At 37.2% G+C, this 14561-nt stretch overlaps 1 protein-coding gene across 3 annotated transcripts in view; it reads right to left on the reverse strand.

Annotated features, from left to right (window-relative positions):
* The window catches only part of tbc1d22a (TBC1 domain family, member 22a), a 126141-nt gene that overhangs the window by 30758 nt on the left and 80822 nt on the right, over window positions 1-14561 (reverse strand). For all 3 annotated transcript variants that reach the window (XM_087787833.1, XM_087787834.1, XM_087787832.1), the window contains one exon: window positions 3519-3646. In XM_087787833.1, coding sequence (XP_087643959.1) covers window positions 3519-3646 — 128 coding nt within the window. The remainder of the gene's footprint in view (window positions 1-3518; window positions 3647-14561) is intronic.

The raw sequence follows: 14561 nt of genomic DNA on the forward strand, positions 1-14561 counted from the left end.
GTGTTTTAATCGTGCGACATTGATCACTTGACAAGCTAAGACAATCTTATGGCTTCAAGTGAAAGTGTCATCATGGCAACATGACAGGAGCCCTATATACTGAATAAGTAATCATTTTCTACTTAAGCAATATTTCTCAATTCTACTCACTCATCAATTATATTAGTAAGGAAGATGAAGAATTCCATGAATCCTGCACAAATCAGGATAAGTCACATTTTTAAACCCTAATGTTCCATTGTGCATGTAACTCAATCAATCTCGGAGACTCAGACCTGGTCATTATTAGATAGATGTCAGAACATGTTGAGCAAGGATTTGTGCTTTGAATAAAGGCATCTGATAACAACTCTCACAACACTTCCAGACACACTCTCCTACAAAAACAATTGCTTTGTACACAAACAAGTAAAGACGCCAGAGAGAAACTATATATATGCACACACCCAAGCTTCTGCCTTTACAGTTCAGAAGAGTTGTCAGCTGCTCAGCTCAGCGTAGATACCACAGGGACTCTGCTGTCAGAAGGAAACGGGGACTGATGACGTCAACATTAACGTCCACAATGTGTTCATGTGTGTAACATTTTCGAGTTTCATAAAAAAAAAAAAAGTGTCAGATTGCAAAATTAAGAAGGCATAATACAGGTTTCAAACGAATCAGGGGATGACACCTCTTATTCTGAAGAGCGTTGGTTATAAACTCGGACTGACATGAGGGGAAAGGAAACATGAGATACATTTAAAAAAGCCTTATGAAAACTTAAAAAAAAAAACACTTAGTAAGTTAGTAAGAATATGAGTGCCACTTTACCATGATATAAATAAATTATACAATAAAAAAAAAAACATTTTTATTTTATAAACATTTTATTTAAAAATAATTAATCAATTAACACTTGTTTTTTCATATATTTTGTGGTCCAATGAATTAAGGAAAGATCTAAAAAATTGTGAAATTTGAAAGAAATTGCAGGTTTTAAATAAAATTATTATTATTATTTAAACTTTAAAAAAAAACACTTAGTAAGTAAGAATATGAGTGCCACTTTACCATGATATAAATAAATTATACAATAAAAAAAAAAAACATTTTTATTTTATAAACATTTTATTTAAAAATAATTAATCAATTAACACTTGTTTTTTCATATATTTTGTGGTCCAATGAATTAAGGAAAGATCTAAAAAATTGTGAAATTTGAAAGAAATTGCAGGTTTTAAATAAAATTATTATTATTATTTAAAAATGTGATTTTCTGGATTTCTGTTTGAGAATTCCTCTCTCAAAGTTGAAGTGTACCTATGATTAAAAAAAAAGGTCCACACCTCTGTATGCTTTGCAAGTTGGCAGAGCATTAAATACTGTCAGAAATATTTGATTGGTAGTATTTTTTCAAAATACATTCAAAACTAGGCCAATTAGATTGACCACACTCAAACCAGTATAAACTTCTTTTCATCGGCCTTGGCTAAAATACAAAATGGTTCTGCAGTAAATCGTATTCTGACTAATTGTGATGTTCTCTGCAATAATGATGGAATCACTGCAGACAGCAACCCAACTGAACCGCACAATACAGCTTCTCCTTGCCTCATACATTACACACTGTTCTTGAAAATAATGATTCTATTTTGAATGTTACGAGATAGAGACCTATCTATTTTTTCACAGGAATCAATTTAATTGCTAACCTAAGGGTGAGAACCTGCTCCATCACTGTTCAATGTTTAAGAAAATGTTTTCTGTATTGAAAATTACTTAGTTACATCAAGCTGTTGACCTCTGACAACTGTTACACCCAAGGCATAGACAAACAAACTGACAAATAATACTCTTTCTCTCCACACACACCCACACATGGTGGTTGACTTGTTGGAGGAGCTACAGGTTGCACATTAGTCGCTGGCGGCTTTATCGTCTCACTGGAGAACCTCACGGTGCCCCCTACGTGATCTGACACCTCACCTCTCTGCAGGACTCCCACCTCCGACAAATAACCTTTCGCAACTTGGAAATGAAATGTGCCATTGGAGACAAAGTGCACACAACAGCTCTGCATTTGGAAAACAAGCTCAGATCTTCTTGGTTAAAAGTGTAACAGCCGCTAATTTATTCAGACAGTGATGACTGACAGCAAGGAACAACAGCGGCAGTTGCACAAATTTGAAGCGACTGCTGCTACAACGGTAGCGGAGAGGAATCAGCACAAACACCTGACGCGGTGGGGGAGTACCCTGAGGGGGAACATCATCTGCACTTCTCTAATTTCCCATCAAACTCTTCAGCAGCATCTCTGACTCAGCCTTACTCTCTATAGATACACACTGCAGAAGGAGGCAGGTTTGAGTTTGGCTCTCAGAAAACTCTTGTTCTGCAAAACTAATGAACACATTTGTGTGGTGGAAGTCTCAGGAGTAAACAAGTAGGTGAGGATGTGGATGATTTTTGTAGACAAGAAAGGTGCAAACAGGGGAATAGGGATTTCACGGTTTTCTCAGTTAGCATGAGCACTTGTAGAAGTTTGTGGTCATCTTCCTTGACACACTTGACACATAGCTGGTGAAGAGAGAGAACCCTTGAAGGTAAAGTTCAGCTGCACATCATGAACTGGACTGATCACCTCAGGTGGACCAGGATTTGCATGTGAAGTCTACAAAAGGAAGTTGGTGATTTCTATGGTAGTATCTCTTTACTTTGAGAGACATTATTCATTGTGTTGCTTAACCAAGTGGTTCCAAAGCCAGTCAACTGGACTGGATGACCTGGATGACAGAGAAGTTACACTGTTAGTCTGTTGCTTATGTTGATCACTTGCAACACTCCTTTGTGTTTGGTGTCTGTTGTACTTATTGTGTGTAGTATGGTTTTTTCCTTTTTAAATAACTTAACCAACACCACCTGTGATTTTAGTAGGTCACTTTCCCTAGTGAGGGCCTCATCACTGAATTTAAGAACATTTAAAGGTCAAGCATTAATTCAGAGAACGAGATGACTAGAGCAGGGCACGAGTTGCATCAAGAGGCATTTGAGCAGTGTTGTCAACTGAAAAGAAACTGCTGAAAACTGATCATGTAGTCGTCTCTCTTCTTAACAAGCTAGAGATCATTGTCTCATAATAAATCATCATAATGTTGGAATTTTAACAAGTGTCTGCTTGCTAGGGGATGAATCCAACTACACAAAGAGAAATGCTAATGATGCCAACCTAAAAACAACAGTGTTCCTGCTGTGGATGGTTACATTTATCCATGTATTTTATAGTTGTAATGTTAGTTACCAGAGGGAGAGAACGCATTGAGTTTTACTGTAGCAAAACATAGTTTTAAGAAAGCTGCTCTCTTTGGATTAAACAACCTGCGGCACCACAAATCTTCACTAGCAAAACAACATTTAAAAACTCCTCTAAGGAAAATCAAACAGGTTGTTTCCAAAGTTTGTCAACAGTTTTGTATGGCGATAAACGTAAAAACCATAAATGAGAGCAGCAGCAGTGTTGTTTTGTGGCGTCTGAGTACCTGGTAGGTGTCCCACAGTCGGATCGTGCAGCGCAGAGGCAGCTCCCGCATCAGCAGGTTGTTCATCCAGCGGAAGGCGAACTGCAGGTACTCCACTTCATAGTGGTGCATGTGGCGATGCACTGACTCTGAAATAAGAAACATCCGTTTGCTTATAGAAGAACATTCATTAGCCAGGCTTAAAACTTGGGTAGTGCACATTTGGGGAATGTTAAGAGTAGGAAAAACTGGTGAGAAACTGCTTAAAAAGGTAAAACTTCAAGGCATGGATGGATATTTGATTTACAATGAGAGGAATAGTATTCTTTGTGTGCGAAGGATCTGTGCTGTTATTCTCCCAAACTTCAAAAACAAACAGTAAGATTTTCTGCGGTGCTATGATTGGAATCCTCTGGAGCTTTCCAAGGTTATGTGCAAATAACGTAGACGTGTTGTTCAGCTATTGATAAACGTATGTTTTGTAGTGGGGAGGCTACATGCACTGATCTCCGACGATGAGCTTGGCTTCGCAACTGCTTGCTGTTGGCTTAGCTTATTATCTTGATCTTTAAAGTATGTACTTTTTTGAGTATTGTTTTGATTGTTTAGTGCTTTGTGACCCTAGTCTCGAAAAGCGCTATATGAATAAATATTACTTACTTACTTATATTTGATTTTATGGACGGAGAGAATGTTTGCATGTTTTGGACTTAAAAGGTTTGTGACACCATTTATGAAAGTTTGAAATTATATAACATCTTGACCTGCACAATGTTGGTTCAGTTGAACACCAAGTAAAAACTATTTATAATCATATTAACATTACCCTGCCTGTTACACTATGAGACATCCTTGGACACCTTTATGACTTCATAAGAAGTTTCTGCACATCTGTGAACATATAATCCTATTTTCATTCCCAAAAGATCTTTTGAAATACAAGTTCAGGTAGCAAGGAACAACTAATAACTATGATTTGCTATCTGCATTCATCCTTTCAGATACAAGGATCTCTGAAATACTGCCATACTTTTCTAACAACTTCAACAGCTTTAGAAGATGTCAACAGCACAGCTACGAAACAACAACAAGAACCAACGGTGTTAAGACAAAACCTTTGCGGGCGTTTTTTGGTGTGATGGGAATGTGTGTACACATCAAGCTAAACATGGAAAAAGTGAAGGATATATTTTATGTATTTTGAACCTAGTTTAAGTCTATTTAACCTGTAAACCGCATATATTGTCGCTTTAGTATTTTATCGTTTAGTGTTTTTTCCATCTGAAAAATGTCAGTCTCTATGGTTTCCTGAATAAACTGGTTCTAATAGAAAATCTTCTTCTTCAAAACTATCCACAAATGGTTTAAATCATTGCTGACATCACTACAACTTCCTTCTTCTCACTGTACTAAACCCTCCTTGTTTACATCTATTCAATCATTGCATTACTACCTTGTTTGACCTACTTACGACCAAACCAAACATTATCATGGTCTGTCTGAAGATGAAGTATATGATGGTAAAAAAACAAAAAAAACAAAACAATCTTTATTACACACAACAAAAAGGACCACTCAAAAAGGGAAAATGACTTTCTATCCTATCCTTACATAATGATAAATATAATTTTTAGCAAATTGTTCTATCCAGATTCCAAAAATGTATATTCAGAATACAAAGACACAAACACTATAGCATCTCTTCAGTTTTTCAACCACCGACACAGTTTCGTCACACCTTACATAAGTGAGCTGTAATTATAGCAGCTGTCAGAGAATCTATAGCACAAAGCAGCTGTAGAATCCTCTCACAAACTTCTGACGACAGCCGACACACCTCAGACGTGAAGTGAAGAAGGATCGCTGCACAATGACATACACATCTTACTGCCACACGAGCAGGGGTGTGAGGTAAATACAAAGCTATTGTTTCACACTCCTCTCTGCAGTTTAATTATCACATGCTGCTGCTAAAACATAAACAAGTAGAGCTCATTAACACAGAATGCATCACGGCGACAGATCTGTGGGAGCTGCCAAACAGACGGGGGGAGCGAGCGGAACAACTTTAGACTATGTTAAATTACGCTAATGAACTAGCTCCATCTAATATTAGCATCTGCAGCAAACATGAAGAGGAACATGATACGACGACAGAGCAGAAGAGGGACTATACCAGGATAACATAACACGAAGTTCGATAAGAGTTCAATCAACTACTAAATATAATGTAAGCCAACAATAAAAATGTTATGATACGAGTTAACTTTTTTTTGGTTTATTATTCAAACATATCTCTAGCTCAGACTGACACCTCGAAAGGTTATCATACGGATGACGTAAAAGGAACTGTGTCTTGATACGGTTTAACTCATTTTTAATCGGGAAAGGTTGACAAGCCAGATTTGAGGCAGAGTTGCACAAGAAACACTAGGAGAAGGGGAGTAAATATAAACCAATCATAATGATTATTATGTATGAAACAACTCGTTGTTTTTGCCTCGTCCAGTGCTTTTTGCATATTATCTGTCATCTGAACTAAAACTTTACCTTCTGATATTCATTCATCTTAATCCAAACACAACAATGTGTTGTGTAAAAGGCATGCATCATGTGATTATGACGGAATGTGTATGTAGTTTGTGTGTCTGGTTGTCTATCTATGTTTCCGATGTTGTGTTCTTTCCAGAATTTCTTCTGCCCGACAGCCCATGAACAAGAAAAAATTAATAATATGAGAATGTAAAAAAAATTACATATTTAAATTGCTTGAAAATTGGTGGTAAGGATACAAAATATTAATTTATACTTTATTTTTCATTTTTTTAAGCAGGAAAAAAAAAAAAGAAAATATTTATCAATTTCCACCATTTTGCCCAGCAAACCGACTCTTTACTTAATGGTGATAAAGGTTTCGACTTGTTATACCCTCAGGCGTCTCCATCAGTTGGCCTTACGTTAAACATGGTGGGGAAGCTTTAGCTGAGGGGTGCGCTCTTCTCAGTGAGAAAGTGTGGGCGGACAGTGAAGGGGCAAAGGTCATATAGTGACTAGTGAGCGCTTTGCAAGATTCTGCTGATGAGGATGATTCTGGTTCACTTCATGCTCTCTGTGGTAGAAAATGTAATTACCGTTACCTTTCTTTCCACAATTCTGTCTCATCGCTCTCACAGTTAGACATTTCCGGTTTCATTGCTTTATTAAACTAATCTTTTATCAACCATCGCAGACAGAAGGGGATGAATAGAGGTATTATTACTGCACAACTTTTACTTTTTACTGAGGGTCCAAATTGATTTTCTCTGTCAACTTATTTACTCCAGTAAAAATCTGCATTCACTTTATTTAATTCAAATAAATTGTACTTAATTTAATATGCAGTAATATGAATGATTCCAAGGCTGTTTATGACAAGTGTAAACTAATGGGTATGTTGTTTCAAGGTCCAAAGGTAGGGGTTGCATGAATGGATATGAAAAGTTATAGCCATTGTAAATAAGGATGTGGATGGATGAAAATGAGGCATTTCTACAACCTCTTTTCAATTTAAGATGAATAAAAATAAAAAAAAGTAACAACCCACATACTTGAAACTAATTTATTCTACATTTATATTTTCTGAGGTTGAATCTTGTCACACATTTCATAAAGAATGTTTGGGGGTTTTGGTCCCACCAGAATGAATATTAAAGCAGAATTGGTGCTGTATAGATGAGCGCCATCATCTTTACTGCTGATTATGCTATCTTGGCTAATAACTTAAGGAATCAGGAATCAAAAAAGCTCTACACAGTCCAGTTGACTTGCCTGTGAAACAAATGCATTGCACTAATATCTTTTAAGTGACCAGTGGCCTATTTGACAATATTTGAGCCTTTGTGAGAGTGTTAGATTGTTCATTACAGTCCGTATAATATTTCCACTCTTGACCATTACTATATCCGACAAGTTTTTTGTTTATTGAGAATGCAGTATCATTGCATCAAGTCAGACGACCTTTTCAAGGGCAATTTTGATGAAGAGTTTGGGAAAGTAATATCACTTCACTACAGACATTTTCAGCGAAGGTTTATTTTCTGTCGAAATTGTGTTAAAAAAATAACAATGATTAGTTAAGTGTCTACCAGAAAGACGGATACACTTTTCATCATGAATCAACTAAAAGAGCAAACAAGCAGCGTTTATAGTTAATTTCTAAAAACATCAACAAATATCAAACATAATAAACTCTTACAAAGGCAACAAGTACTCCAAAGCTTTTAGATAATGTAGTAATATATCATAGGAGTAAGTTTAATATTTGAAGTTTACATTCACAATTAGAGCTTCTTTTTTTTTTTCCTTTCGATAAACAATGATAACTCTAGTACATCTGCCGCCCCCTACAGCTTGAAATTGTTGTTGAGAGAAAAATATATTCAAAAGTTACTTTGAGGCCATTGTTCTCAGCAAAAGAATCCAAACCAATCAGGAAGCAACTTCCTTCACTTGCTTGTTGGAAGTCAAAACACAATGTATGCATCAACTTGTTAACTTATGGCCTAAAAAACTGTAAGTGCAGTTTTTAGTCTTTAAGATGGTTGTTTTCCCTATATATTATTCTATTTATGTTAACCTTGAAGCAAATAAATAACCAATTAACAATCATGATGTGGATAGAAATCTATTTTCAATGACATTTTAAGGGTTATTTGATGAAATAAAACCCCACCATAACCAACATTTTCATCAGAGAATCCACCTATATTTGTTCACTGTATATTAACGTCTGAGTAGGACCCGGCAAACAATCTTAACAGTTGAACAACTGAAGGGGAATAAGGTGGTCTTGAATAAATGACAATAGTTTACATCTTATTTAAAGCAAATGTGTGGTTGTTTATTCTAAGGACAGCAACAGAAATTCAGAAGGGGCGGAGAGTTGTGTCTCTTCTTTATAATCTAATCAGATGTTAGACTCAAAACTGTGTTGTGCTAGACTTCATAAGACTTCATATACAGACATTTATTAAGTGTGTGTCTGAAGATGGATTACACATCGACTTAACCTCTACATGATAACATTCGACTCTCATGATGTTCCTGATCCCGAGTAGAAATATTTTCTCTCAATAGTGTTTTGGTTCACATTACAATAGTGTTCTGAAAATTGCAGTTTTTGCAGCGGTCATTTCAACTTCGGTGAGTATTAAATGTCATTTTCTTGTTCAATAAAATATTTTCAGGTAAAGAGAAGCCAAAGAAGAAAATCACATCAACCATAGAACGAAACATAAAAGTGTTTTGACGTCTATATGCTGTTTGAACATACATCTCATAACATGTAATGTTTGATATCATTCTGATCCTTAGAAAGAGCTGGGAATGTTAGGATAAGTTAGCATTATGTGTGACCCTCATATCTTTCAATAACGTCAAATAAAGTTTCAAGGTCAATCAGAAGGAGGAAAAGGAAAGGGAGAGGGGACCAAAAGATAATCTCTAGCCAATAGTTGCTGAGCAATCAGATGTCGCCCACAGTCCCGGAGCATGAAAGAATGGCTTAAAGAGAGCCGCGGGAAACTGCACCTCCCTTACCTTCTTCTCATCAAACTTGCCAGCCTGCTTGCCCTCTTGGCTTTGCATCCTCTCCCCTCTAAACTCCCATTTCTGACTCCTGCCCCCTTCCTGCAACTTGTTGTGGCAAGTCTCCCCAGCTGCACGACCTTCTCAGGACGCAAGCAAGCTGCACGCAATCCAACCTCCAGCAGCCAGCCAAGCAAGCCTGAACCTCTCTGGCTCTACCTGGCAACCAAAATACTCTTCCAGAGAAGATCCATGAGTCAAAGACTTCAGATCCCTTGAACCGAGTAAAGATACGTCTCTGATCGGTTACGCCAACTCGGTCGAGGAAGATCTTTGCTAGCCAGCTCACCTCATCCTCCTCACCTCAAACGCCTCGTCGTCATCACACCTTCCTCTCTCCTCTCGACGACGTAAGAAACTGTAACAATGTCCCTCTTGCATTGATTGATGTGTTGGGATTGTTTAAATTGATCAGACGTAGCAAGATTATCTTAAAAATAGGTTATAAAGCTTTCTCAGAGTTGACACTTATCAAAACCTTCAAACCTGAGTCATTAATATTGTTCTTTCCATGATATAAAAGCAATCATCATCATTCCATTCCATTGTTCTTAACTGTTCTCCCGTTTCTCTTAGTTTCTTTCAATAAATCCTATGAAAAGTACGTCAGTTGCATTTACCATTTTTCAGATTTTTATATAATCAATTTAAGAGCCTCTTAGACAGTAAAGAACATTAATCACTGCAACAAGTAGTAACTTCAGTTAAATGAGATTGATTTAAACTAGTGTTTCATAATGAATTAATAAGGCCAAGTAATTAATTATTATGCACGTAAATGTAATAGTTTTCTTTGGACTAAGACTCAAAGGTGGACCTCAAAATTCAGGTATTCTTTCCTAGAGGCAATTTTACAGTTAAATCTACCAGAACTTAGATGTTCTGGAAGTAAACCTTTTTAAAAGGGCTATAATCACTACACTCTCTTCCGTCAGGATGTTCAAAAAAGTATCTCAGAACTCTTCAGTTCATTAAGCTTCCGTTCTGCAGCTTGTGTCCTGACTAAGACTAAGAGATCACATTTCCACTGTGCTGTCCTCTTTTCATTGACTTCCAGTTGAATTAATAATACAATTTAAAATCCTTATTTTAACCTACAGAGCTTTACATGGTCAAGCACCAACATACATCACGGATCTAATCCAAACTTAAACATTATAGGATGCTACGATCCTTAAACTCAGATCTATTAGTTATACCACAAATCTCTAAATGTAAACATTGGGCCAGGGCCTTCAGTCTTCAAGCCCCTCTGCTGTGGAACCAATTACCATCTTTAGTTCGGAGGGCAGTCACCCTCTTAATATTTAAGATAAAGCCTCGAGAAAAGATTCGATAAAGCCTATAGTTTGGGCTGACTCAGGCTCTTTTGTTTTTTCTTAGCTGCTATAGCCGATTGTTGGAGGAGTATCCTATGCAGTTTATTCATCACATGTGCACTTTAAACCAACACTTTTTTCCATCTATCCAAGAGGTCCAGGGCTCCTGGATCCAGGATCTCCACCATGTCAACAGATCCAGAGTTCTCTCCAGCACCCTCCCTGGATTCTGATGCCTATAACTTTATTACGGTAAGACACTTAAAATTGAATTTAATTTAATTAAAATAAAATGATACAGTTTGACAAAAATGAAAAATTAACCCTTCTAAAATAGATGAAATGTCTATCTGTTCGGTGTGTGTGTTTATCCGCCAAATCCGAATGTCTTATAGACTCCCAGACTGCTCAACCAAATATCTTAAGTTTAGCAAGAAGACTTGTGACCTTTCAGTGCAGGTTTAAGAGGGGAGGCAAACTCGGGTCAAGGGAACAGGGGCAGAATGGAGACGCAAGACCCCCATGACTGAAAGATTTATACCAGTGACTCCCAACATGTGGACCGTGAAGGTATTGCAAGTAGAGCGCAAAATCATTTCCAAAATGATATCATTTTTTTGTGGGAGGGTGGATGTTATTATATAAAAATAAAAATAAATATAATGTTTTAAATGTTAAAACTTGTTAAGTTTAAAAGGATATTAAACATTTTCAAATATTCTGTCATTATATTGTTTTTCCTTTGAGTATTATACATGTGACAAGGAAATGAGAACACATTATAATGCCTTCGTATTTATGGGGACGGAGGAGGGCCGCAAAGACTTTTGAGACTTAAAAGTGGGCCCTAATTTGTAAAAGGTTGGGGACCACTGATTTATACCATATTAAACAAATGTTAAATGGTTTCTGTAACTTCAGCTCCTTAGGTTGGCATGAAAGCAATGGCTTTCTGATCGATTTTCATTAAGTTAGCTGAACATTACATTTGGGGATAGAAAGAAAGAACATAATCCAGGAAAGCAAATATGGATTAGAGAACTCCTGGGGATGCCTCAGTGTGTTTTTGAAAATTTGATTTTAACTGACAACAATCTATCAGTGTGAACACATGATGAGTAAACATTATACAACGGCCTCTAATTCTTGCACTGTTTCAAACAACACTAATTAAACTCTATTCAAATTCTTGCATCAAATCTTTCCCCCTAACACAAGTGCAAATACAAGAGCCGTCATCTGATTTCACATTTGCATAACTAAATTCACCTTTGGGTGATTTGCATGTTGATGAACCAAGGATTGCAACACACCGACGGATGAGAGAGACGGATAAAGAGATACGAGGAACAATGTGAGGAGACTGAAGTAATGTCTCTTTCAGGCAGCAACACCAAAAGCTAATGGCTGTTGGCAGCATGCTCGAGATAATCATAAAGGAGAGGGAGAAAAATGTGAAAGAAGTAAAAATACCATTTGCCTTTACTAAAGGTTAAACCTAAATACAGGTTGATTTAAGCACCGACTATCTCAAGACCAATTTTATGGGTCTGACTAACCTGGATCCTGATCTGTAGGATCAACGGGGCACATGGAAGGTAAGCACAAATTAGTTTTTATTCATTCATTGACATGCATGGAATAGTGACTTAAATTATTGTTGTTGTCATGTACATGACTATAAATGACTGAAACCTCTTTTTTCCCCTTCGAGGTCCAAACGAAGCTACAGCCAGTTAACACACAGAGAACACATCCGTCATTTCGCATGATTAACTTGTAAAAATATAGAGATAAATGATCTGAGCATGGCAGAATAGTTTAAAAACTGCCACCATCCTGGAGCGGTCAAAATAGTGTAGAGGTGCGACAGGTAATGGACACTAACCTTTGTGTGTTGTGCAAGCTGTGTTGATATATTATAATTTCTGAAAGAATCCTAATTGCTTAGGTTGAATTACACTAAAAGTAAAAAATAGTGGAGATATATGCAGAAGGGTTATGAATACATTTATTTTTTAATGAAAAACATTTTGAGAAGAGAACCAAGTAGATTATCTGAAAGAAAATCCAACATTGGGCATTTACCTTGAAAGACCCGGCTCTTGAATAAAGATAAGGAACTCACTCATTTATAATAGGTAATGAGCCAGAAAAGCACTATCCAGAATTAATTGTGCGGCTGAACTTTGTGTATTAGTTATTTGCATGCGTAGCAAACTGCATTCATGCATTTAAATGGCACTATAAGAGAACAATGGCCGTCAGCTGGTCTCATTATATTCTGTAGTTCATAAGGAGTCAAAACAGAAGAGGAATACTAAGAAGAGGAAGACAATGAAGGAATAAATTGAGATTTACCCCGTACACCAGCTATCTTACACTGTCAACAGATGGTTATATGACAGGGAAGGAAAGCTGCCTACACGCAGCATGTAACAATTGTCCTGTAAGCGACACCGTGCAGCGTCTCGCAACGTCTCTCTCCCTCGGAGCTGAACAATCGTTTCTCTTTTTATTGTTTACCTTATTACTGTATCATCTGTGAACATCTACATTTATTTTTGGATCAACATCCTTGTTCTTCTAGATCTCAGTGCTGCATTTGACACTGTTGATACCAAATCCTGCTACAGAGGTTAGAAAACCATATAAACATACATGGAACTGCTCTAAACTGGTTTAAATCCTACCAGTCGGATAGAAAGCACTATGTACATGTCAACTCTCCTCCATACACTTTAAGGTCAGCTATGGTGTCCCACAAGGTTCTGTTCTTGGTCCAATCCTATTCACAATCTATATGCTCCCACTAGAGGACTTGATCAGAAGACACTCTATAAACGTTCACTGTTATGCTGATGACACCCAACTCTACTTGTCAATGAAGCCAGATGAAAGAAATCAGCTAACACAACTACACTCCTAGATGACCAAAAACTTCCTCCACAACATCTGAGACAATCATTAACTAATGATCTAGCTTTACAGAATGGACCTGCTTCTAGCACCACGGTAAAGAATCTGGGTGTCTGCTTTGACATGGACTTATCAAACAAATCTCACGGACCGCCTACTTCCACCTTCGTAACATTTAAAAAATCAGGCACTTCTTTCCTTTGGATGATACTGAGAAATTCATCCATGCTTTTGTTACCTCCAGGCTGGACTGTTGTAATTCTCTTCTGTCAGGATGTTCTAAGAAGTCTCTCAGAACTCTTCAGCTCATTCAGAACTATGCAGCTTGTGTCCTGACTAAGACTAAGAGGCGCGAACACATTTCCCCTGTGCTGTCTTCTTTACATCCCCCTGTAGAATTTAGAATACAATTTAAAATCCTTCTAGGACCTTACGATCCTTAAACTCTGATCTATTAGTTATACCACAAATCTCTAAATGTAGATTTGGAGCCAGGGCCTTCAGTTTTCAAGCCCCTCTGCTGTAGAACCAACTACCGGCTTCACTCAGGAGGGCAGACACCCGCAATATGTTTAAAAACAATCTTAAAACCTTGCTTTTCCATATAGCCTATAACCAGGACTGACTTGGGCTCTGCCTGAATCTTTCTGTTCATCTTAGCTGCTCAGGCTTAGATTGCTGGAGGAGTTTTAGACACCGAGCCCCATCCTTCCTCCCAGCCGGTCACAGCAGGAACATTGAGTCTGGTTCTGCTCGAGGTTTCTGCCTTCTAAAAGTAAGTTTTTCCTCACCAACACCTCGATCTGATTTACTTATTATTGAATTGCTGGGATCTTTTTTCCTTTCTCCACTATAGTCATACTTTAACTGTAAAGTGTCTTAAGATAACTTTGTTATGATGAGACTTTTTCGTTGTATTTGTATGGATTAATTTTGAACAGTCATGTTTCCATAGAATCCAAGCTATTAATTCGACAACAACGCTAAACACAACTTCACCCGGGCAACCAATCCAAATTATTTACGCCAATGGGTCAGAGACAGTATTTTTATATGGCTGAAATACTGAGATACCTTTAAAAGTTGCAAGAAAGATAAAATGTTAAAATGGCACAAGAGCATTACAGTTATTGTTCTGATACTAAGGGGCCGGAAAACAGTATTTTTCTTTATTTTTTAACATAAACGTGTACTAAGGAAG

This window comes from Callionymus lyra, chromosome 3, assembly GCF_982586985.1.
Source record: "Callionymus lyra chromosome 3, fCalLyr1.hap1.1, whole genome shotgun sequence".
Lineage (NCBI taxonomy): Eukaryota > Metazoa > Chordata > Actinopteri > Syngnathiformes > Callionymidae > Callionymus > Callionymus lyra.